Below are 26,206 nucleotides of genomic sequence, written 5' to 3'. Positions count from 1 at the left end.
GGAACACGCAATAGAAAGCAAGCTCTTCAGCCTGCAGATTCAAAAAGGTTGTATGATCATCATTATCAAAGGACTCTGCATCAAAGACACAGCACGGTAACGTCCACCTGGGACGACTCTGCTGATGAATTTCTGAGATTCGGTACAAAATATACACCGGAAATGGTGGCATTGTTGCAGGAATCGCCGCAGGTCTTCTGCTGCTTGCAAGTTTAAAAGTCACATGCTCCAGACTGAAACCCTGCAGCGCAAGTCCGTTTATTCCATGGGTTTTCTCCACAGCGTGGGAATGAGGTTTCTGAAAATCTCATCCACTTTGCAGGGACTGTAAGCGCTGTGGATTTTCCATGTGTGGCCATACCCTTACAGCAGGGATGCTCAACCTGCGGCCCTCCAGCTGTTGTAAAACTACAACTCTCACAATGCCCTTCTGTAGGATGTAGCTGTAGGTTGTCAGGGAATTATGGGAGTTGTAGTTTTGAAACAGCTGGAGGACCTCAGGTTGAGCATGCCTGCCTTACAGTATGTAGCAAGTTCACGCTCCTCCAACCAATCAGTCTTCAAAGATCCAATAATCCACTACTCCCATCCTTCATCACTGTTCTCGTTTTACGGTCCAAAAACTGCGGATCCTCAAATTATGGATGCAGTCTGTGTGCCGTCCAGATTATTTTGTGGTCCCATCGACTTCAATGGGTTTGCATGTCTGTATGCTTTCTGTGTCCATATGTCCATTTTGCAAAAGACAGAACATGTTCTATGCTTGTCCGCAAAATACGGACCCGTTGTCAACCGGTCCGCAAATAAATAAAAAAATGCAAATGGCACACATCCATATCTTGTTGCGGGACACAAAACAGATACGGTTGTGCCCATGGGTTCACATGTGTTGGAGGCACCTGTCTCAGATTCCATTAAAAAATCTAGACAAACTAATGCAACAATCTGCGCCGTTTTGTCTGGTAAAATCATGGGCTTCCTGACGAAACCCAATGGATTTATTATGGTCAGCGGTGTTTGTCTGATGACATTCGTTTCCATAATTAGATGGAAACAGCGCCTCCATTATTTTCACTGTTCTGCTCTTATAATGGAGCAGAACAATGGAAATAAAAGCAGCGATGTGGGCTGAAGATTGATGGTAGTGTTCAGCGCTACATGTTGTAGGAGCTTACTCTAAATGTAGAATGCAAGCCCCCCAATCCTATATATCCACAACCCCAGTTATGATCCACTATAGACAGTATGTCGGTACACATCTTTCCTTGCCTGTACCTATCCACAGAGATTTTTGACTGAAGGTTTAACCTACGGTTCACCATAATCTTCAAATGATCTGCCTAAATAAAATCCCACATCTAGTGGTCAGCGCTCCTGTCAATGCACGTTGCTTTTCAGTAAGGACAGTGTCCACCTTTTTGTTCCTGCAGGTCGTAATTAATCCAGGTCAGGAAGTGGCCGAATCAGACTACACCAACAACATCATGAAGTGTCGCTGTAGATACGATGGCCAACGAATCTGGATGTACAACTGCCATACAGGTGAGCGCTGCCTCGAACAGTACCCGTCTGGCAGTCATGGTTTTGTATACTGTGCCAATCAATCATAGATGGCGTGTTTGTCATTTGGGTGGTCACATTTTGACTGATCTATCTTGCTTTTTGTTTTTAGGAGGATCTTACAGCGCAGAGACAGAAGAGAGGTTTGAACAGTTCAGTGGGCTCATAGACAATCAGCTGTCAGCCCTGTAGGAATGACAGGGAGTTGGTGTCATCTCTTCTACGCCCAGGAGAGAAGAGGAATATAGCCCCATGCGTTCCAGCGGAGGTCAACAGCCTGAGGCATGCGGCAAATTCTTCCAGCTAATCTTACATTCCCTGGTACTTTCCCACAGAGCAGACCCACAATGATGACCGGTGCAAACAATGTCATTCCACCTTATGTGTCACTGTATAAATATAAGATATACGTCATAGGATTTCCAGGACGTCACCAAGACATTCCACTTCATGTAGGACCTGAAACTGTGACAGAGCGAGTACTGTAGCATCAGACGTACCATTTGCTGGATCTAACTTCTTTGCTGCCAGGCCAGCAAAGTCTCTGCACTCCAGTATGGTACAAGTCAGCGACCAGCAGCCATGACAGCTTGACACGGATCATCAGGGACTGCAGTATTAGACCTTCCTATTCCAGATCTTTCTCTACTGGGACCATTGCATCCACACTTCATGGGCACCCACTTGGTACTTATGGTGCTATAAACTCTTCTACCAATGGGTCCAGCCACACTTTGCTGTCTTACAGATAATGGTTACACGTCCTACAGTGCCAGACCTGCTCCTATGGTGTAGCAGTGACCGGCGGTATCTATACTGTACTCATATGGCCCAGGAAAGACACTACTAGCTACTACCAAGAGGCACTATGTCCACTCAGTACAAATATATATATCCTTTTTTGTGTATGTCTAGGAATAAATTATAACTTATTATCTACATTTGCTTTGATCACTTCATATGTTCATAAGTATGCATGAGTCACTGAACTGCAAGAAATCGGGCTTCCACGTTTTTCTCCCCGTCTGGAGGGCGCTGATAGGGGAAAATAAACCTGGTTGTGAATATCTGTGTATAATTTCCTACAGATGGATACGGCGGAGGACGAAATAGAAAAAAACAACAACACATAAATGCAACCATTAACATCATTGTTACTGTCACATGATATTAGCCATCAAACAATATGGCCATTACATTCAACAAAGAAAACAAGTCAACTTTGAGGTACTGCTGCTTTAAGGCATCTGGAATGGAAGACTAGCACCCCCTTCCCTGCTCCTGACACAGAAATTTAAGGAATATTGGTATCAGCAAAGGGCCAGTTCACGAGGCGGGTTTTACAGCATATTTTTGGTGCGGGCAACTGTGCCAAAATTCTTCAGAAAATTTGCCGCAGAAGTGTCCATTCACCCTCCCATAGATCTAAATGGGAGGCAGCACTGAGGATCGCAGAGCGGCAGTTTATAGCCACAACCGCACCAAAAAGGGACATGTCTATGGCCAAAGACATGGTGATCTTCAGCACTGCCTCCCACTGAAATGAATCAGAGGCAGAAAGGACTTGGCTGCTGGTGGGTTTTCCACCAAATTTTGCAGCGGCTATTACACTGTAAAACCCGCCGTGTGAACGGGCCCCTTAGGGTCAAACATCTGGTTGGTCCAACTAAATAGATTTTGTCCCTGGTTATAGAAACGATGTGTGGCAGGTTAGTGGATAGACCCTCTTTGGCTTGCATGCCACTCTGGGTGGTCTAAACTAAACAAATCTATAGGCGGAGGGGCCTTAGCACCTTAAAAAGTAAGAACCCTGAAGTCTGTGCTGTGATACAGACCTCACCCATATGGAAAATAAAATGTTTTGTACAGATGGAGTTAGTTTGCCAAGTATGGCTACAATACACTCATATCCTCTTCGCCCACCACAAGTTGACGTAGACGTGTCAGCAGCACACATGTGGCTAGCACATGCAGGTTCTCAGGAGTAACAGACGGCAAGGTTTGGGCTCACTCTACTGAAGATTGGTCCGGCACCTCCTTTGGCAGTGCCAGCGCTTGAGTCACAAGTCTTCTTGCCACAGTTGCATCGGTTCGTGGTCTCTCCATATGGGGGTGCATGGATTCTGCAAAATAGAGAGATACTGTGGTTACACAGGGGAGGAACAGTGATTTAGAGCAGGGATGCTAAAACTGCAGCCCTCCAGCTGTTGTAAAACTACAAGTCCCATCATGCACTGCTGTAGGCTGTCCGGGCATGCTGGGTGTTGTATTTTTGCAACAGCTGGAGGGCCGTAGGTGGGGCATCCCTGCTTTAAAGGGACGCTACCACCACTGTTTTTAATCATATATTAGCAGCCTATTTATAACTATTCTACTTTTTTATTTTATCAAAAAAAAAAATGGATGGATTGTTTACTAGAGATATTTTTTTGAAGGCTCTCCATGTCTTCTACTTCCATCAGAAAATGGCATGTCAAGTTTTTATGTTAAACATAATTTTCAAGAATTTTTGGACATGTACATATATATATATATATATATATATATATATATATATATATATATATATATATATATATATATATATATATATATATATATATATATATATATATATATATTTTTTTTTTATTTTTTTTTTTATTTATTTTTTAAGGGTACTTGTGTTATTCTGTTCCGGCACTGAGTTCCGTCCTAGGGGCTCAATACTGGAAAAGAACTGATCAGTTTTATCCCCATGCATTCTGAATGGAGAGAAATCCGTTCAGGATGCATCAGGATGTCCGGCAAAACTGATCCGTTTTTGCGGTCTGCGCATGCTCAGACCGCAAAAAATTTGAAAAAAAATTAAATCCCGGAACAGTTTTTCCAGATGACACCGGAGAGACTGATCCGGCCTTCCTGATCCGTCTGACAAATGCATCAGTTTGCATACATTTTGACGAATCCGGCAGGCAATCCGACGACTGAACTGCCTGCTGGAATCCACAAGTGTGAAAGTACCCTAAATTGTATAAAATCTTGCAGTTTCATGCTACTATCTCCATTTTAAAAAAATGTATATAATCTTGCAGTTTTCGCACTAGCCACTAGGACTAACAATAGGTCATGATTTCCTGTTCTGTGCAGGTAACTTTTCAGTAGCCATTAAAATTATCACCACAGGCAGGATTAAAGGGGTTTTCCCATCTCAGACAATGGGTGCATATCACTAGAATATGCTCCCATTGTCTGATAGGTGCAGGTCCCATCTCTAGAACCCGCACCTACATCAAGAATGGAACACTTAAGGTTGTGGAGGACGCACTGCGCATGCGCAGCCACCATCTATTCATTTCTATGGGGCCACCGAAAATAGCCGAGCGCTGGCTCTGCTATTTCCGTCGGCCCTAAAGAAATGAAGGGGAACAGAAGCTGTGCAAGCGCGGTGCAGTCCCATTAACTTCTATAGGGAGAGTGCTTGGCTCGATTCTCATTGCAGGTGCAGGTCCAAGAAGTGGGACCCACACCTATCAGACAACGGGGCATATCCTAGCGATATGCCCCCATTGTCTGAGATGGGAATACCTCTTTAAGGTGGATTTAGACGCTCCAGTAATTGTTCAGATTATCAGATGCAAACGATCTGGCAGTCTAAAGGTGCTGACGTTCATCGAGTGATCCTGTCGCTTGTGCTGGCACCACCAATCGTGGCTTCTGAGCAGCAGATTGCGTGGTCTAAACAGCGATGCGCTACTCAGAAGCCATGAGTCTGTATGAGGACGAGGGATTGCTATAGCCATCCCCCTGGCCTCATACAACGAAGGAGATTCCTGCAGTCTCCTTCACTGAATGAGCAGCCGACAATAGACCACTCACCTTTACAATGACAGATATCAGCTATATACAGTACTTTTTTTGTTACATTACAGCCTTAAGTTCAATGTTTTGTTAATCTGAATTTTATGTGATGGATCAGAACACAATAGTCTAAGTTGGTGAAGTGAAATGAGAAAAATATATAAATAAAAAACAGAAAATTGGCATGCGAGTATGCATTCACCCCCTTTGTTAGGAAGCCCATAAAAAGCTCTGGTGCAACCAATTACCTTCAGAAGTCACATAATTAGTGAAATGATGTCCACCTGTGTGCAATCTAAGTGTCACAGGATCTGTCATTACATATACACACCTTTGTTGAAAGGGCCCAGAGGCTGCAACACCTAAGCAAGAGGCATCACTAACCAAACACTGCCATGAAGACCAAGGAACTCTCCAAACAAGTAAGGGGCAATGTTGTTGAGAAGTATAAGTTAGGGTTAGGTTATTAAAAAAAATATCCAAATCTTTGATGATCCCCAGGAGCACCATCAACTCTATCATAACCAAATGGAAACAACATGGCACAACAGCAAACCTGCCAAGAGACGTCCGCCCACCAAAAAACACGGACCGGGCAAGGAGGGCATTAATCAGAGAGGCAGCACAGAGACCCAAGGTAACCCTGGAAGAGCTGCAGAGTTCCACAGCAGAGACTGGAGTATCTGTACATAGAAAGACAATAAGCCGTACGCTCCATAGAGTTGGGCCTTATGGCAGAGTGGCCAGAAGAAATCCATTACTTTCAGCTAAAAACAATAAGGCACGTTGTGAGTTTGTGCAAAGGCATGTGGGAGACTCCCAAAATGTATGGAGGAAGGTGCTCCGGTCTGATGAGACTAAAATTGAACTTTTCGGCTATCAAAGAAAACGCTATGTCTGGCATAAACCCAACACATCACATCACCCAAAGAACACCATCCCCACAGTGAGACATGGTGGTGGAGGGATGGGACTGGGAAACTGTAGAATAAATATTTTGGAGGGCACTCAGTTATCTGATGTTGCACAGAAACCTCAAATACGAGATCATATATAAATAATTTATTCCCAAACTGGCAATTTAAAAATTCAATAAAATAAAATATAAAACCTATTGCCAAAATTACATTATTACAAAATATAGGATAAGTCGACAGTTATCCATGAATACCCATGATTTACAGCCTCATCATTACAAAACAGTGGTGGGTCTGATAACCTTGTATTCTATGAGGGTGCAAATCTACAGTCCATTTCCTATGACTCCCATGTATATGATTATTCAAACAAAGGATGAAAAAGTATATGCTAATATCTCATAATAGTGTAAATCGATATTACAACAATAAAACACTACATTAGATAACAGTCCAGTTATTGTAGTAATGATAATGAGCTGGTATTCAATAAAGCTACCACAGCATCTTATATAGAGGTAAAAGATCAGCTGGTATATATATTAAATTAATACTGTGCTAGAGAAGATAATTATATTGATAACATGTTAGAGATAGTAAAGAACTCTTCTATACCAGCATAGTATTCCTATGTAACTCTAGCAGCTGTTCATAGAGGTGCATAAATTACTTATGTAGTTGTAACAAGACTTGCAACTTAATGTCCGATATAGTTTTTGTAGCACCTTGTATAGTGTTTAGGCTACTTTCACACTAACGTTTTTACTGGATCCGGCAGGGTTCAGCAAAAACGCTTCCATTACTGATAATACAACCATCTGCAACAGTTATGAACAGATCTGGTAGTATTATCTGGCTGGAACTATATAGAAACGCCTTTTACTTGTCCGTAGCTGCGGACAGAAATAGGACATGTTCTATTTTTTTTGCAGGGCCGCGGAACGGAAGTGCGGATGCAGTGGGGCATTGAAATGAATCAGTCCGCACCCGTTCCGCAAAATTGCAGAACAGATGCGGACCCATTTTGCGGATGTGTGAATGGACCCTTACACAGGTTAATGTGCTGCCGGCAATCATGGATTTCTGGTGCCACATGAAAGATCTGGATACCAAGCCAGTGTCTCATTTGTTAGATGATTGGCAACACCGTTTACACAGGGCAATTATCCGGAACAAGGGTTCATATGAACATATATCCCTGACAATTGACCTGATCCTTGAAGTGTGTATAAGGGACCAAACGTTGCGGTTTTTATCCAGTTTTTTTAAAGACCATGAATGACCTATACTGAGAGGAGGGAAAAATCATTTTTCTCGGATTTCCTAATTTATTAGTTCACAGGGGGGGGGGGGGGAGCTGCGTGATAGGCCATATGGCTGTCATTTCATCTGTGGGCCATCATTTGGCTAGCCTGGAGTCCTGTACAGCAAATCTATCTGGTCAGGATTCTGTGATATAAGAATATATATATAAGAATGGCCAGATAGCATGCAAATTAATTTAGTATCACCTATAGGTAGCTACCCTGTAAAAGGTCCCCATACACATTAGTCTCTTGTCAGTGGGACCAGGATTGGGCACCATGAACTCCTATGCCAGTGACCATCAGAGGTGCCTGGCAGTGTTTTCTCCTCTCTTCCCCATTGAAACGCATACATCTCAACTGAGCGTGTATGAGGGAGTCAGGAGCTATAGCTCATCCCAATCCCTTGTAAAAGGGTCTTCAGGCTATGCCATAACCTCATGTTGGGACATATTGCAACTCAACTGTTTAACCAGGTTCCAAAATAGTATTTTTTTGTTCTGTATATGGCAGAATTTTCCCTATTCTTTTCCTCTGCTTTATGCTCGGTGGGGTAGGCTCCACCACCATCCTGGAGAAGCAGGTAACAGAATCTGCCTGGGATCGAGCACATCTACACTGCCTGTCCCAAAAAAACCAAAAAAAATCCTTGAACCACTCTCACAATTTGAGCCTGGTGAATCCTGGCATTGTCATCTTGGAATATGCCCGTGCCATCAGGGAAGAAAAAATCCATTGGTGGAATAACCTGGTCCTTCGGTATGTTCAGGTAGTCAGCTGACCTCATTCTTGGAGCACATACTGTTGCTGAACCTAGACCTGACCAACTGCAGCAACCCCAGATCATAGCACTGCCCCCACAGGCTTGTACAGTAGGCACTAGGCATGATGGGGGCATCACTTCATCTGCCTCTCTTCTTACCCTGATGCGCCCACCACTCTCGAACAAGGTAAATCTGGACTCAGACCACATGACCTTCTTCCATTGCTCCAGAGTCCAATCTTTATGCTCCCTAGCAAATTGAAGCCTTTTTTTTCTGGTTTGCCTCACTGATCAATGGTTTTCTTATGGCTACACAGCTGTTCAGTCCAAAACCCTGGAGTCCCCTTCGCATTGTGCGTGTGGAAATGCTCTTACTTTCACTATTAAACATGAGTTTACTGTTTTTCTTCGATTTGATTTCACCAAACGTTTAAGTGATCGACGATCACGATCATTCAGGATTTTTTTCCCGCCACATTTCTTCCTTGAATACAATGGGTCCCCACAGTCCTTCCAGTTTTTAAAATTGAGTTGGACAGTTCTTAACCCAATTTTAGTAGTTTCTGCAATCTCCTTAGATGTTTTCTCTGCTTGATGCATGCCAATGATTTGACCCTTCTCAAACAGACTAACATCTTTTCCACGACCACGAGATGTGTCTTTCGACATGGTTGTTTAAGAAATGAGTAGCAACTCATCGCACCAGTTGGGGTTAAATGACCTATTGCCAGCTGAATTATCCAATAGGAGGCTCATAACTATTTGCTTAGTTAAATCCAGGTGACGACAGGCAGTGTATAATAACACCAAGACGGCTTCTACTGAGCACACACTGAATCATTTAGGATATTTGTATGCTCTGCTCTAATTAGTCTGGCCAGGAAGGAATTAATGACCATACACAAGACATTACCACTAATTCATATTGCATTTTACTTAACCCCTTAAAGGAAACCTGTCAAACTTTATGCTGACCTCACTCTGGGCAGCATAAATTAGTGACAGAAATGCTGATATCAGCGGTGTGTCACTCATGAGCTACAAGTAAGTGGTTGCTGAGAACCAGCTTTATAATCATTGCAGCCCAGGCCTCGAAAAGAGTCGATTCTACCTGAGAAGAGTCCTGGTTATCCATAATCTCCTGCTCTCTCACCCATCTGCTGATGATTGGCAGGTCTCTCCTAGAGAGAAAGGGAGAAAACTAGATAGAAGACTGTCAGTCATCAGCAGGAGAGCAGGAATTCATGGATAACCAGGACTCTTCTCAGGTGGCCGGGACTCTTTTCCAGGCCCCGTCTGCAATGATTGTGATGTTGGCTCTCAGCAACCACTTACTTTTAAATGATAGACTCCTGAAATCAACTCACCTGTCTCTACTTTATACTGCCGTTAGTATGGACAGCATAAAGGTGATGACAGGTTCCCTTTAACAACAGGTTAAGCTTTTTTTTTTTTACATTTATATGTGGGATAAGACACCATTGTCTTCTAGGTTTTGTTTTACAGTATTCACCATGCAATATAAGTGATAAGCTAACATTATTCTGCAGGTCAATGCAATTACAGCCATACCAAACTTATACATGTGTTTATATGGGTTACTACTTTTGCACAGTTGTGTTGCTGCATTTGTTTTTCTGACAGAGCTGTGTAATGCTACGTTCACATATTGGGTTTGAATTCCATCAGACCGTTCCGGAATTTTCCAGATTCGGTGCTGCCAGATGCAGACGCAATGTTCGTATAATAGGGTCCGGCAGAGATCCGTACACATTCTGGCAGACAAGCAAAAAACTTGCTAAATAATTTTTATTGTAGCAATTCTGAGATACACAATACTTTTTGATCACATTTAATTCCACTTTTTAGGGAGGCAAGAGAAGTAATAATAATAATAATAATAAAGATGATATAATTCTGCCACGGTTTCCTTTTCCTGTACAGAATAAATACCACAATCGTTTTATAGTATGGGTTGTTAAGGTTGGTTTAACCACCTGTTTTGCCTTAGTCCAGCCCTGGCAGTGGGAAAAGTAGTTAACTGTTCTGCCCGAGCTGAGCTTGGGCAGAAAGTCGAGGGGGGTGGGCTGCTGCTATTTCCTATATGGCAGCAGCTAGAAACATGGTCTTGTTTGAAAGCAGACATTCCAGGCTTTCATAAAAGACCAAAATGACAGCTAAAGTCCAAGCAACAGAGGAGAAATCACTGTTAGAAATAGAGTCAGGAATAATCGTGGGTAAAATCTGCTTTTACTTTCACTTTCAGATTCAATGACAGCATCCCGATTTCTATCAGTGATATCTTCCCCTGTACTGAAGATATTGCTGTCATTCTGGTACTGTCTGGAAGCTTGGAATGCCAGTACCAAACCAGATATATGAGCAGAGAAGGCACCCCCCCCCCCCCCCTTTTCAGGCTGCAGGAGGAGGAAAGAAAAACAGTAAAAATAAATAAATAATATATAGAACTTCAGGTGTATGTCACTTTTACACATTTTCTACCTAACTGGGGCACAGTGTCTGATGAAGGCCTGCGAGCCAAAAACGTTTACACGTATTGCTGCATTACTTATTGTTCCGAAATAAAAAAGAAACACAGTGTGAACAAAGGTAGTATTTAGTGTTAGGTTCCCGTCTTAAAGAGATCGCCTTGACGTTTGGCAGACAGGCCCAAATAATTTTGTACAAAATGTATTTGCCAAGAATCTCAATTTTGCAAAATAAGCGTAGGATTAGCACCAGAATACTTTCTATAACTATGGCATTGTTATACATTATTTGTGTTTGCAGAGTGCGGCTACATTGTATTTTTTCCTTTGTTTCTAGCCATGGCAGGGTGCAACTGCGCATTGGGATATGCTGACTGACCCCCTTTTTTTTTGCATCCTCAGAGGTTTGTTAGTGAACAAACAGCACCATGAAAGACAAGGAACACACCAGACAGGTCAGGGATAAAATTGTGGAGAAGTGTCAAGCAGGTTTAGGTTATAAAAAAAAATATCCCAAGCTCTGAACATCTCACAGAGCACTGTTCAATCCATCCATTTGAAAATGGTAGGAGTATGGTACAACTGCCAACCTACCATGACATGGCCGTCCGCCTAAACTGACAGCCCAGGCAAGGAGAGCACTAATTAGAGAAGCAGCCAAAAGGCCCATGGTCACTTTGGAGGAGCTGCAGTTATCCACAGCCCAGATGGTAGAATCTGTCCACAGGACAACTATTTGTGGTGTACTCTTGCCTTTATGGAAGAGTGGCAAGAAGAAAGCCATTTTTGAAAGATTTCAATCACAACCCCAATTTACCAGTTTTAAGGGGCAGATACAAGGAATAATTAGTATAGCATTTACTCACCTGCTTTTTCGTAAGCCCGAAATTTGGACTGGCGACTGCCTTGAGACAAAGGTCGAAACTTCATAGCTGGGTGCTTTTGGATAGAAGCGGCATAAGCTGTAACAGACGTGTTACATACGGTTAGCACACTAATTTAATTAAACATCTAACAAAGATGAACCCCTTAAGAATGTTAACTAGTTTTGACCTTAAAGGGGTTGTCTCACTTCAGCAAATGGCATTTATCATGTATACAAAGTTTTTACAAGGCACTTCCTAATGTATTGTCGATATTGCCTCCTCTGCTGGCTTGATTTTTCAACCCATTCTACACTGCTTGAATCCAGGGGTTACGACCACCCTGTAATCCACAATTGCACACTGCAGGATAAGGCACCAGCCTATCTGGTGGCCGATACCATGGGTATGCACATAGGCTACCATCCCAGCCACTTCATGTATGCTCGGCAGAGGTGGCCATAACTCCTGGAAACGAGCAGTGTATAATGTGATGGAAAAATGAATCAAGCCAGCAAAGGAGGGAATATGAATAACAACAATACATTAGTATTGTATTAACTTTCTCTACGTGGTAAATGCTATTTGCTTATGTGAGACAGCCCCTTTAAGGACAAAGTGATTTTTTTTATTTGTTTTTCTTCTGTACATTTCAAAGATCAAAGACAAGGCGCAAAAAAAAAAAAAAAAAAAAACGACTAATAAACTGTAAACCAGCAATGTCCAAGCTTTTCCACCTGGAATCCATATACCAGTAGACTACTGTTACTTAAGTATACCACTGCTCATAGCTTGGGCAACCGCATTATCCGCAATTCCTTAAAATATTCTAACTGGCTGAAACGCACATGATAAACGCAGGTACAATCTGAAGCCAAAGAAGAACAGCAAGCATTATGTTTGCCGAAGTTGCCATTAAAGCTTTATATATTTTTCTTTTTTTCATTTTGTTGGTGATTTTTTTAATGTAATAATATAAAATAAATCCTGAAATATTCCAATTTTCCCACTGGTTACTGAAACACAACAACAGACCAACACTTCCTTTATGGTACTTTCACACTAGCGTTATTCTTTTCCGGTATTGAGTTTCAACCTAGGGGCCCAATACCGGAAAAGAACTGATCAGTTTTGTCCCAATGTATTCTGAATGGAGAGCATTCTGTTCAGTATGCATCAGGATGTTTTTAGTTCAGTCCCTCTTACGGTATTTGGCCGGAGAAAATAGCGCAGCATGCTGCAATATTTTCTCCGTCCAAAATTCCGGAACACTTGCCGGAATGCTGAATCTGGCATTATTTTCCATTAAAATGCATTAATGCCTGATCCGGTTTTCCAGTCTGCGGATGCGCAGACTTTTAAAAATGCAGAAAATATATAAATACCGGATCCATTTTTCGGATGACACCGGAGAGATGGATCCGGTATTTCAATGCATTTATTAGATAGATCCGCATCTGTATCCATCTACAAATGCTTTCCGTTTGAACGCGGATTTCCGTATCCGGCGACGGAACTGTCTGCCGGATCTTCACAACGCAAGTGTGAAAATACACTTAGCTCATTTTTCAGCTTTGCCGTGCAGAACGGGACAGCGTCAGCAGGGCGCTGTTGATTTCATGACATCACTTAGGGCTCTTTAACACAAGTGAGTTTCTGTCCGGTTGCGATGTGTGTAGTGAATTCATAGCACCTGGACTGAATCCTGACCCATTCACTTCACACAACATCTCTGCGTTCAGGAAAAATCTCAGCATGTTCTATATTGTGTTTTACATGTAGCTCTGGTCCTATAGAAGTGAATGGGGCATCCGGACCCAAAGGGTTTTTCATTGAGGATTGCTAGATGTAGATGGTTATTGTTCAGTTTTTCATCACACGTGTGAAAACGCATGCAATCCAGATACAATCTGCATTGAACGCAATCACAGACAAAAAAATGTCCGAATACCAGACAACTTTTTAATCCTGAATGACTCCTTTAAAGAGAACTTTTATCCTCTTCTGACATGTCTGTTAAGGAACTAGTGCCATTCCCCATCGTAACAAATATGGAGCATGTATTCTCAGGATTCTATGTTGTGCCATCGCTCGTTTATGAATTAATTACTAGCGGTTTGCAGAGAAGGCCCAGATGGGTGTTACCAGTTGGAAATGTCTCCCTGCATTGTATAAAACTATCATATCAGTGCTGCCAGAGTCATACTGTGCAGGGACACGCCCCCCAACTGGTAACACCCGTCTGGAATTTTACTACAAACTGCTAGCAATTTAGTCATAACCTATAGAAGGAATAATAAAGAAATGGCGCAACAGAGTGATAAGAATAGAGGCTCCAGAATGGTTATTACATGATAAATACATGTAGTTACTTAGGCTACTTTCAGCAGTTTCAGATTTTGAGATTCAGCAGAGGATCTCAAAACCTGAATAAAACTCCTCCGTTTCATTTAAGGCGACTTTCACACTAGCGTTTACTGGATCCGGCAGGGTTCAGCAAAAACGCTTCCGTTACTGATAATGTAACCATCCACATCCGTTTTGAACAGATCCAGTTGTATCATCTTTAACATTGAGTTATGAACTCCACTTAAAGTCAAATCGAGGATAGATCAGTTTTCTATTGTGTCAGATGGCGTCAGTGAAAACAGATCCACAACCATTGACTTGCATTGGAGGTCATGCCGGATCTGTCTTGCTCCGCAACCCAGGACGTAAAGCAAACTACAACATGTTGCGGTTTGCTCTCCGGTAGGGGAACGCAACTAAATGGAACAGAATGCATTTTGGAGCACTCCGTTCTGTTCAGTTTTGTCCCCATTGACAATAAATGGGGACAAAACTGAAGTGTTTTTTCCCGGTATTGAGCCCCTATGACGGATCTCAATACCAGAAAACTAAAATGCTAGTGTGAAAGTATCCTTATCATCTGGGTGCATCAGTTTCTTCTGGATCTGGTTGTATTAAATAGACTAAAGGAACAATGTACACAAGTATAGTAGTAATAAAATGCGTATTTATTATTGTGGAAATACGATAAGAAGGATCCTTCTTATCGTATTTTCACAATAATAAATACGCATTTTATTACTACTATACTTGTGTACATTGTTCCTTTAGTATACTGCTAGATGTGGAGTGCCGGTTTTCAATATATATACTTTTATTGTTATAAACCTCCTTTCTGATTGGGTGAATCAGTTCAAAACCAGAGCACCTACACATTGTATTGATCAGGTGAGCCACCAATAACCCACTTTTTCTTTCTTGTATTAAATAGAAACTGAACAAACGAGATCCAGCATTAAAATCATTGTAAGTCAATGGGTGACAGATCCAGTACCATTGACTTACATTGATTTTCATGCCGGATCCAGTTTGGTCCCCAAAAAAAAATAAAAAAATTTGAAAATGCATCCTGATCTGGTTTGTTCTGTTTTGTCCACATTGACAATAAATAAGGACAAAACAGAAATCCTCTGCCAGAAAGTGAAAGTAGCCTAAAGCCTCATGCACACGACCGTATGTATTTTGCGGTCCGTAAAAAACACGGATGATGATATTTTGCAGAACGGAACAGCTGGCCCCTAATAGAACAGCCTATCCTAGTCCGCAATGTGGACAATAATAGGACCTGTTCTATTTTTTTGCGGAACCGACAGAAACTGAATGCACATGGAGTACCTTCCGTTTTTATTTTTTTGTGGACCCATTGAATTAATGATTTCTTATACGGTCCGCAAAAAAAATAAAAAATAAAACACGGAACGGACACGGAAAGAAAATACGTTTGTGTGCATGAGCCCTAAAGCAGACATGCCAGGAGAGGGGACAGGACCTCTTAAAGGTACATTCACACAACCGTGCTGTGTTCTGCGGTCTGCAAATTGCAGAATTGTCTGATCTGAGGTCTTATGAAAAATATTTTTTTTCTTATTGTCCTCCTCTAAAATCTAGGTGCGTCTTGTAGGGTGAAAAATACGGTACATAATTCATGATTAAACGCAGGTACGCTCACCTGTGTGCCAGTGCTGCGCTGGGAACATTAACTTACACTGGGGACTGACAGGGAAACTAACACATACGCAATCTGCCCCCAGCAGCAGCCATGTTCCCAGCACTGATCAGACATGGTTTCCTAATTCTTATTAGTAGCTGCATGCATGTCACCAGCACATATGCAGCTAGTAATAGAAACTGGCCAGCCCTTTAATTGTCTCTGATATTTGACATTTTAGAACACTGGTTATAGCAAAACTAAAACTGATCAGACTGAACAGCTGAATCTTGACCAATGCAGTGCGGCCAACCACATGAGGGCAACGTTCAGGACATCCTGCTGTCTGAGCTGCCCCTTATGCCAGGCACCTGGTGTACATGTGGCCAGCTTTTCTCCATCCTATTATTTAGGTTCAAGTGCAGGAATAGAAACTGTTCATTAAGCTTAACATCAGAGAAGAAAAACCACAAAAAAAATAAAACACGTAACTGTCCATCTGCTCAGACATATCAAAATCATATAGACAGACATTAACTGGGGTCTTCAGACAGATTCCAAGAACATCGGTACCCCGATCTCAGCAGAAAAGTGCCTGTGCAAACTCAGCTGCTTTATCTCCCACTCACTATAACCAAGAGCGGACATACTGAGATGCTGGAAAATTTGTGCACCCTTCCGAATTTTCTATATTTCTGAATAAATTTGACCGAAAAACGACATCGGATTATTGCACAAGTCCTAAAAGTAGATAAAGATAACCAAAGTATCTGGTGTGACTACACTGAACGTTTCCGATCATTGTGGATTAGTACTGCACATCGCCTTGGAAGAATGTGAGCCCATTCCTCCTTACAAAACAGCTTCCAGTGTGTTACGTAGACTAGTTTCCTCCCATGAACTGCTCATTTCCACAACATTCTATTGGATTAAGGTCAGGACTTTGATATTCCAAAACGTTAACATCATTCTCCTTTAAAGAGGACCTTTCACTAGAATAAAACATCTAAACTAACTATACAGACATGGATCTCCCTGCACTTACTGGCCAATCGCAGCGCTCAGCTCATAGCCTGAGAGGCTTTTTTCTCTCTCAGGCTATGAGCTGAGCGATGCGATTGGCCAGCACTACAGCATGGGAGAAGGAGACACCGGCAGGTTCCCCTGGATGGAGCCTAACTATGAAGATACCGGAGGCTATACCGGGAGAACGGAGCGGCGCCCAGGTATAACAGTAAGTGCAGGGAGATCCCTGGGCGCTGCTCTCCATGTCTGTATAGTTAGTTTAGATGTTTTATGCTAGTGAAAGGTCCTCTTTAACTATTCTTTGGTAGAACGACTTGTGTGCTTAGGGTCCTTGTCTTGCTGCATAACCCAGTCTCTTGAGAATCAGCTCACGGACAGATGTCCTGACATTTCCTTTAGAATTTGCTGGTGGAATTTCGAAATAATTGTGGCCCAGATGCAGCAAATTAGGCCTAAACCTTGAGAATACTACAACCGTGTTTCTCAGAGAGGATGAGGTTTTTATGCTGGAATGCAGCGTTTTTCATTCTCCAAACATAACGCTTCTCACTGGCCGGTGATTGGTAAGACAAGTACTACTCCTAATGTTATCATACACCATAGTAAGGGTACTTTTACACTTGTGGCAGAGGATTCCGGCAGGCAGTTCAGTCGCCGGAACTGCCTGCCGGATCCGTCAAAACACATGCACTGATCCGGCATATATTTTTTAAATTTTTTTGGGGGGGTCTGAGCATGTGCAGACCGCAATGCCAGAAACATTTTGCTGGAACACTCAGGGCCGGATCCAGCATTAATGCATGTCAATGGGAAAAAATGCTGGATCTGGCATTCCGGCAAGTGTTCCGGAATTTTGGACGGAGATAAAACCGCAGCATGCTTCGGTTTTATCTCCGTCCTGATCAGTCAAAAAGACTGAACTGAAGACATCCTGAACAGATTGCGCTCCATTCAGAATGCATTAGGATAAAACTGATCAGTTCTTTTCCGGTATTAAGCCCCTAGGACGGAACTCAGTGCCGGAAAAGAAAAACGCTAGTGTGAAAGTACCGTAAGCTGGTGTTTAGAAATTACTTTACCAATTATATACAAATGTACTATTCGAGCAGACACCCTTACCCTAAGGCCTATTGCACATGACCGTATGGCTTTTTCAGTATTTTGCGGTCTGCAAAAAATACCGATGACATCCGTGCGCATTCAGTTTTTTGCGGAACAGAACATCTGGCCCCTAATACAACAGTACTATCCTTGTCGGTTATGCGGATAATAATAGGACATGTTCTAGCTTTGAACGGAACAGAAAAGCGAAAAGCATACGGAGTACATTCCGTTTTTTTTTTTGCGAACCCTTTGAAATGAATAGTTCCGTATACAGAACGTAAACGGGAAAAAAAAAAAAAACGTTTGTGTGCAAGAGGCCTTAGCCTGCCTATAGGCACAGACATAATGGGCTCATAGATAAGTCTGTCCAGGTGGGTTTCCCACGGGTAATCCACTTTCCTCCCATGCACTCTGGTATGGTCACCCACTACCTGCTACATGTGTTGCTCAGCAATGTAATAAAAGATGTCTGATTGCACACTGAACATGGCGCCCAGTGACTAATACACCCAACTGTGTGCTTTCTAACATTGTGAAAGTGCTAGGTAACGTGGCTCTCTAGGCACGCCGCATTCCTCAACTCACCGTCCTCAGGGCTGGAAAATATTCCCAGGGCATGAGTTTGATCGACCCACTGCAGGCGGAAACCTCTGTCTCTGCAAAGCAAAAAAAAAAAAAAAGACTGGCTTTAATCCATATACCTCAATGATTGATGATAGGAAAGATTGTGCAATGCATTTCCTAGAGATGATCTGAGAGCTAGAAAGCTGCTTGCTGTAAAATAGCTTACGACGTGATTTCATAATACTAGACACAAAAATAATCTGCAGCTTATTGCCTTTATGTATTGTCAAAACTAGCTCCCAGACATCCCAGATGATGGATGGCCCTGTCCGGCTATTCTAGGATGTCAAACTTCTGTCCCAAATTATTCCTGAGCCAGGAACATGTCGCACCCCATTGTCTGAATTCTTCCAAGGGGACCTGAAATAAGCATCAAGAAGTGACATGTGTCATCTTGATGCCATATCTGTGAGGGAACAGAGGTGGGTAAGCCCCACTTAATCTGCACGTGGACCTGCGGCTGTTGTGGATGCAAACCCACAGCAGAGTCCAAGGGGAAGTCTTTGCTTTCAGCCACTGATTCCACAGCAAATAGACTTTGCAATTTTTGCAATGCATATCGCTAGCGGTTGGTGCTCCAGTGTGTTGGGCAGAATCCACACACTGCATATTTGTTGCAGAAATTTCATACACATTGATGCCGTCTTGGTTCTGCAGCATGCGCATGGAATTCTGCAAATCCCATAATGAATGATACCATCACGTGTCTTCCACATGTGCATTCACCCTGAAAGTGGCCGTTCACTGTAATGATGTCAGCCAGAACACCCCCCCTTCTAACACTGTCACCCAAAGGACTTGGGGCCAATTCATGTTGCGTATTTTGCTACATTTTTCGATTTAAGTGCCATGGAGCTGCAGGCACCACTCCAAGAAAGGACATGTGGCAGCTATAAATCACAGCCACGTGAACTGCGACTCCAAACAATGGGGAGGGGGAAATTAAGCACGGCTGCTGGTGGCTTTATGGCGCGGAATGATTCCGCCTGCAAAAGACTCTGTGTGAACGGAGCCTTGGGGCATGTCCACATGTTGGAAAGCTATATTGAGAAATGAATCAGCACAACCTTTTAAGATAAATTTAGAAACATAGAATGTGTCGGCAGATAAGAACCATTTGGTCCATCTAGTCTGCCCAATATATCTGAATCCTATGAATAGCCCCTGGCCCTATGTTATATGAAGGATGGCCTTATGCCTATCCCATGCATGCTTAAACTCCTCCACTGTATTTGCAGCTACCACTTCTGCAGGAAGGCTATTCCATGCATCCACTACTCTCTCAGTAAAGTAATACTTCCTGATATTACTTTTAAACCTTTGCCCCGCTAATTTAAAACTATGTCCTCTTGTAGCAGTTTTTCTTCTTTTAAATATCCTCTCCTCTTTTACCGTGTTGATTCCCTTTATGTATTTAAAAGTTTCTATCATATCCCCTCTGTCTCGTCTTTCTTCCAAGCTATACATGTTAAGTTCCTTTAATCTTTCCTGGTAAGTTTTATCCTGCAATCCATGTACCAGTTTAGTAGCTCTTCTCTGAACTCTCTCCAAAGTATCAATATCCTTCTGGAGATATGGTCTCCAGTACTGAGCACAATACTCCAAATGAGGTCTCACTAGTGCTCTGTACAGCGGCATGAGCACCTCCCTCTTTCTACTGGTAATGCCTCTCCCTATACACCCAAGCAGTCTGCTAGCATTTCCTGCTGCTCTATGACATTGTCTGCCTACCTTTAAGTCTTCTGAAATAATGACCCCTAAATCCCTTTCCTCAGATACTGAGGTTAGGACTGTATCACTGATTTTATATTCTGCTCTTGGGTTTTTACGCCCCCGGTGCATTATCTTGCACTTATCAACATTACATTTTAGTTGCCAGATTTTTGACCATTCCTCTAGTTTTCCTAAATCCCCTCAATATATCATTGTGCTGCTCAATCCCTCTTACTTCTCCCGCAAAGGTAAGAATAAATTGACAACTGGGTGTTATAATTCCCAAGGTCAAAGAGGTATGTTCTTACAAAGTCACCACTGATTGAACAGCGCCAGTGTGCAAGGACACCCCGCGCCCCCTGAGCTGCGATAGGGAGCGCTGAGACGTGCCCCCTGAGCTGCGATAGGGAGCGCTGAGACGTGCCCCCTGAGCTGCGATAGGGAGCGCTGAGACGTGCCCCCTGAGCTAAGGCAGAAAAGACACTCCCCTTGAGTGGTCAGCGTGATATAAATCTAGCAAAGCAGTGAATGTGGAGATCTCTGGATCCATGTGAGGTACAGCACTGGTTCTAGCTTTGTTAGAAAGAGATTTTCATGTACGATATCATGTCTGATTATAATTTTTTACATTTACCATGGGATAACACTTTTAATGAAGAATACAAGTATTTAAAGCTCTGGATAACAGCTTTAAGACGGCACACAGGTAGCTGGGTAGTTTGCTTTAGTGCCCAAGTATACCTGTTCCCGTTTCCCATCTTCACATTAAAAGAGTTTTACGCTTGCAGCTGCTACTGAAAGAATATTCTAAGCAGCCAAGAAAACAAAATGGCCTTATCAGAAACATTACCTGTATTCCTTAAAGGGCTCCATGAGATCCTCAGCACAGAGCTGGGAAGAGAAACCATACACTTCAATAATGTGTCCAAATCTCCCACGATCCACTTGAACTTCTGAAAATTCTGAAAAATCCTCCAGGAGAGGCTGTATATGGACATCCTTTACAGAAACGTGAGACTTAATCTAATGGAAGCAAAAAATAAATAAATAAGCAGGAGCAGTGAGTAGACAGACTGGCAGTGTCTCCAGCATACAGATATCCTCCTGTAGTACCCCATATCCACCACTGGGTGACACTATCAGACTAGGACTTTCAGCCTGCTGCTTCTTAGAAAGTGATGGCACATCGCTAGGATATCTCATCACTGTATGACTGGTGGGGATCTGAACTCTGGGACCCCACAGCTGCATCCCCTTCTAAGTTTTCCAAGCATGGTGCAGCTCACTCAGCACCCTTCATTTGAACATGTATTTTATCCTTTATCTAAAGATCCGATGATCACAGCGAGAGGTGCACTTTATCTATGAAACCAACCATTTAGGACATCAGATCACACCAGGGCTGCTGCTATCACTGCAGGTGGTGTAGTTTTTGTTCACACTCCTCCAAGGCCTAGTTTGGGGATCTGGAGGAGGCTACAAGGGGCCCTGAGAGGTCTGTCAGTAGAATGTATAGCCTTTCTGTATAATGCGTAGCACTGTAAATCAACCTTCTATTGGACACAAGGCTACCCACATGTAAAAGTATTCAGCATTCACCTCTGCCAGGATCTGCTCCATTATCTTCTCCTGTTCTTCATCGCTCTGTGCTGCCATCTCCAGCTTGGCTCCTTCAACAGGTTTCTTTGCTATCGACTCCTCTTTTTCAGCTCGGTCTTGTTCAGATTCCACATTACTCCTAGATACGGGAGGTTCAATTTCTGCCTCGTCCAGGGCCACCACACTTTTTTCTGCCTCCTCTTGAGCCTCCATTCTAATATCGGCTTGCTGCTGAACCTCTGCCTTCATCTCTTTCTCCTCCTGACCCTCTTCTGGTATCTTTGCCTCCTCTTTAGGCTCTGCAGGCAATGGAATCCCTCCTTTCTCCTGAGCCTCAGATGGCTTCCCTACCTCCTCACAAGCCATCTTCTTCCCTTCTTTTTCAACATCAGCCTCTTCCCTCACCTCTGCATGCTCCTGAACAACCACCGTTATCTCTGCCTGCTCCTGACCTAGTATTTTTGCCTCCGCTCTAGGCTCAGCTGGAACCCCTGCCTCCTCAAGAGCCATCATCGTCCCTTTTTCTTCATAAGCCTCCGCTCTCACCTCCACATCTTCCTGATCCACCTTCTCCAGCTCTTGCATACCTGCAATCATTGTACTTGTCTCTGCTTCCTCCTCCACCCTCTCCGATCTCTTGGCTGCTCTCTGATCAGATAGAACTTGGTCATCTACTGATTTGTCTAGCAACCCCTGATTGTTTGATCTTGCCTGTTCCTCTCTCACACGATCCTGTCCCATATCGAAGTCCTGCAGACACTTTTCCGCTTCCACTGCTGCTGCCTGACCAGATCTTTCCTTGCCTTCATTTTCATGAAGTTTTTGGCATGCACCCAAGTTCTGTAATCGGTCATCACCACTGCTCTCCATCTTTCCTGGCCTCTTCTCCTGCATCTCCACCTCAGACTGAACCTCTTCTTTTCCTCCTACTATTTCTTTTCTGCATTGACTAACCTCAGCCTCCAACACTATTTTTTCCTTCTGCAAAGCCTCTTCATTTCCATTGCCCACATAATGCCCACTTTCTAGTGCCCCCCGCTGCCTTTCCTCTTCCTTTACACAACTCCTCTGATGTTCCTCTCTTGCCCAGGGCTTTCCTCTGCCTGCATAAAATTCTCTGTCTGGTCTCCTATCCTTGCGCTGCCTCCAGTTTTGCCTTCCTCTGCCTGTCTCCCATTTTTTGCTGTGTGAGGGGACACTCCAAAAATGACCACGATTTTGATCACGTGAATTAGTTTTGGATTCTCCATCCTTATCGGGTAGCCTGTAGTGACAATGTAAGGAGAGATTAACTACAAGGTAACATGCAAGTTTTACAGCGCTGTCCAGGTGAGCACATAATAGGTCTACACCAATTGGCATGTTTGAGCTGTCCCTAACACGTTCATGGAGGACCTGGCAACTCTCCTGACAGGTCTATTGTGGTAAATACTTGTCACATAAAAATTCTGGGGCATCTGTTCTTAGAACTCCATGTTGTGCCATTCCTCTGTTATTCCACATGGAATTTCATGAACAAACAGCTGGGTGTTACCAGTTGCGGGTGTGTCCTTACTTAGTCTGTCCAATCAATACTACTAATGTTAAGAGTGTGGAGACACAAGACCATTGATAGAAAACGTATCACCCAGTCGTGAATTTACAAACAACTCCAAGAAGAATAACAGAGGAACAGCACAACAAGCATTTCAGTTATGAAACAAGTTATTCTAAAATTGTTATTAAAGGGGTTTTTCCATCTCAGACAATGGGGGCATATCGCTAGGATAAGTCCCCATTGTCTGATAGGTGCAGATCCCACCGCTGGGACCCGCACCTATATAGAGAACAGAGCCACGAAAATGAAGGAGGGCGCACTGTGCATGCGCAGCCGCCCTCTATTCATTTATATGGGGCTGCCAAAATAGCCGAGCCAGACGGCCTCATAAAAATGAATGGGAGCATGGGCCGCGCATGCGCGGTACGCTCCCATTCACTTTTATGGGAGAGGCGGGGATAAGCGCTTGGTGGTGGACGGACTCCGGGAAATCTGCACCCACGGCGCTCTCCACTCTGTTCTCAATATAGGTGCGGGTCCCAGTGGTGGGACCTGCACCCATCATTCAATGGGGGCATATGCTAGCAATATTCCCCTATTGTCTATGATGGGAATACCCCTTTAAAGTGATCTGCCACCAGGAAATTCACTGTTACACCAGGCGCAAGGCCTTGTAGTGCTAGCTCAGCTGAATGTACTTAGTGATCCATTACTTCATTCTGGAGAAAAAGTACATTTAATACATATGCAAATGAGCACTTACGTGCACTGAGGGCAGGCCCAAGCCACTATGTGCACCTGTGCTACTCCTGCTTCCTTTGCCAGCCCCTCTTTTTCCTTTCCTGGACATGTTAATCAAGGAGAGGGAGCGGCTGACAGAGGAAACATTAAGAGCAAGGGTGGACATAGTGGCTTGGGCCTGCCCTCAGTGCACTTAACTGCTCATCTGCATATGGATTAAAAGTGCCCTGTCTCCAGAGTGAAGCAATGGAGTACTGAGAGTTATCATTACATTCAGATGAACTAGGCCTAAAAGACATGGGGAAACATTATTATCACATATTATGGAGCACATATAATTTGTAACATTTTAGGCTTCTCGGCACCTTTCTGAAGTGCCTGCCAGATTTACTATAACTTTTAGCTGAAGTCTGCCCAGCCCCTTCTGGCGCACGGCTGGGCAGAGATGCGACTAATTTGTTAAGATTCATTTGCCTCTTAATAAATTAGGTGCATCTCATGCCAGTTAAGAGAGATCAAGACTGGTGTTTCTCTGGCGTGTGTCTGGTTTGTCAGATTTTCTTGAAATGAGAAACACAAGTAAAGACTTGTCAGGACGGATTAGCTGCATATCACACGTATAACAGGAAGAATTTGAACACCTAAATCAAGCTCAGCAATGAAATATCAATTTTCTGGATCTGGGTTAGTCTAAAGCAGTGATGGCTAACCTTGGCACTCCAGCTGTGGTGAAACTACGACTCCCAGCATGCTCCATTTATTTCTATAGAGTTCTGAGAGCAACCAAGCAAGGGGGGCATCTTGGGAGTTGTAGTTTTACCACAGCTAGTGTGCCAAGGTTAGCCATCACTGGAAAGCATACAGCGGGTTCCACTTTGTTGAATCGACATTCGTAAATTAGAAGAATTGCATATTCAATGATAACAGACCATTCCGGATATGGAAACTTCCTACCACAGCAGAATTGAGGACACCTCTTAAGTCAGCAGCCAGTACTCAGGTATGCAATATGGAATTTATTTCATTTTTTATGTTTACATAGCACTAAACCAGGGGTGGACTGGCCATAGACCCTACAGGGAAATTTCCCTGAGGGACAATGCCTAGAGGAGCACCCAAGGCCTCCAGATAAGTACATAAAGATCTGATGCTCCCAGCATTAATGTAGGAGCATCAGGTACTTATGCACCAGGCCAGCACCCACAGGTGCCCTCCTGAATTAAACTTTATTGCCGTCCTCAGGACGATAATACAATTTCATACTGTGGCGCGGGTGGCAGTATTTTGTGCTGCACCATGGTATTTGCTTCTGCCGAGGCAGTATTTTGTCCTGTACTGTGCCATTTGGTTCTGCTGGGTGGGATTTTATTCTGCACTACGGTATTGATGGCTCCGCCCACTTGTGTTGGCTCCGCCCGCTTCTGTTACCCCACCTTCTGTCACTTTGGACCCGCCCACATGAAGCCACTTTTAGATTTTTTTCTTTAGGCCACTTTAAGTCCCCAGTCCGCCCCTGGCACCAACATTCAGATGTGTCCATTATCTTTCCATTTGACTCGAGAAGACCAGCTTTGGATAAAAAATAAAATAAGAAAACTTTTAGATTACTCACAACACCCGACAGAGTAATGTAAAAGTTTTTCTTTTCTTTCAAAGCTGGTCATCTCATGCCACTCATCAGGGGAGATCTTAAGGCAAGAGGAAAGCTAAAGAAGGACACAATCTCAGAATAGAAGACAGACATGATATTTTTCAGAGATGAGATGAGAGCGGAGCCTACAAAGAGTCCTGAACCAGCAGCAAATAATTCATATTCCTCACCTGACACCAGCATGACAGATGACAGTGCGCCGCTGCCACCCCTCGCCGACTGAAAAGCTGCTTAGTGCATCATAAGACTCTGTGAGCCGGTGGATCAAATACCGGAGGCGGCTAGAAACTGGCGGGAACAACAGGACTCTGCATTGGAACAAAGGAAAGACATGTCACTTTCTACATTAGAGCCAACAATGTGGAATACTAACCCAAAGGACACAACATCGGGGATCCACTGAAATCCCACATATGATTATATTTCTAAGGTGGTGTTGCCATTTGCTTATCCCTCAGAAATGTATTCCAAGAAATAA

At 43.3% G+C, this 26,206-nt stretch overlaps 2 protein-coding genes across 2 annotated transcripts in view; one reads left to right on the top strand and one right to left on the bottom strand.

The window, feature by feature from the left end:
- The window catches only part of LOXL2 (lysyl oxidase like 2), a 56,910-nt gene extending 54,411 nt beyond the window's left edge, over window positions 1–2,499 (top strand). Inside the window, exons 13-14 of the mRNA XM_044279202.1 lie at window positions 1,431–1,542; window positions 1,673–2,499. Coding sequence (XP_044135137.1) covers window positions 1,431–1,542; window positions 1,673–1,752 — 192 coding nt within the window. The 3' untranslated portion in view covers window positions 1,753–2,499. The remainder of the gene's footprint in view (window positions 1–1,430; window positions 1,543–1,672) is intronic.
- Window positions 2,500–2,694: 195 nt separating this feature from the next.
- The window catches only part of R3HCC1 (R3H domain and coiled-coil containing 1), a 38,680-nt gene continuing 15,168 nt past the window's right edge, over window positions 2,695–26,206 (bottom strand). The window contains exons 4-9 of the mRNA XM_044277005.1: window positions 25,899–26,036; window positions 21,800–23,063; window positions 21,051–21,223; window positions 18,449–18,519; window positions 11,740–11,835; window positions 2,695–3,683 (exon numbers count right to left, since the gene is read on the bottom strand). Of these exons, the coding sequence (XP_044132940.1) occupies window positions 3,568–3,683; window positions 11,740–11,835; window positions 18,449–18,519; window positions 21,051–21,223; window positions 21,800–23,063; window positions 25,899–26,036 (1,858 nt within the window). The 3' untranslated portion in view covers window positions 2,695–3,567. The remainder of the gene's footprint in view (window positions 3,684–11,739; window positions 11,836–18,448; window positions 18,520–21,050; window positions 21,224–21,799; window positions 23,064–25,898; window positions 26,037–26,206) is intronic.

The sequence above is a fragment of the Bufo gargarizans genome, chromosome 2, assembly GCF_014858855.1.
Source record: "Bufo gargarizans isolate SCDJY-AF-19 chromosome 2, ASM1485885v1, whole genome shotgun sequence".
In the NCBI taxonomy this organism is placed as follows: Eukaryota; Metazoa; Chordata; class Amphibia; order Anura; family Bufonidae; genus Bufo; species Bufo gargarizans.
Note: the sequence above shows the minus strand (reverse complement) of the source record. Positions and strands in the feature narration are given on the sequence as shown.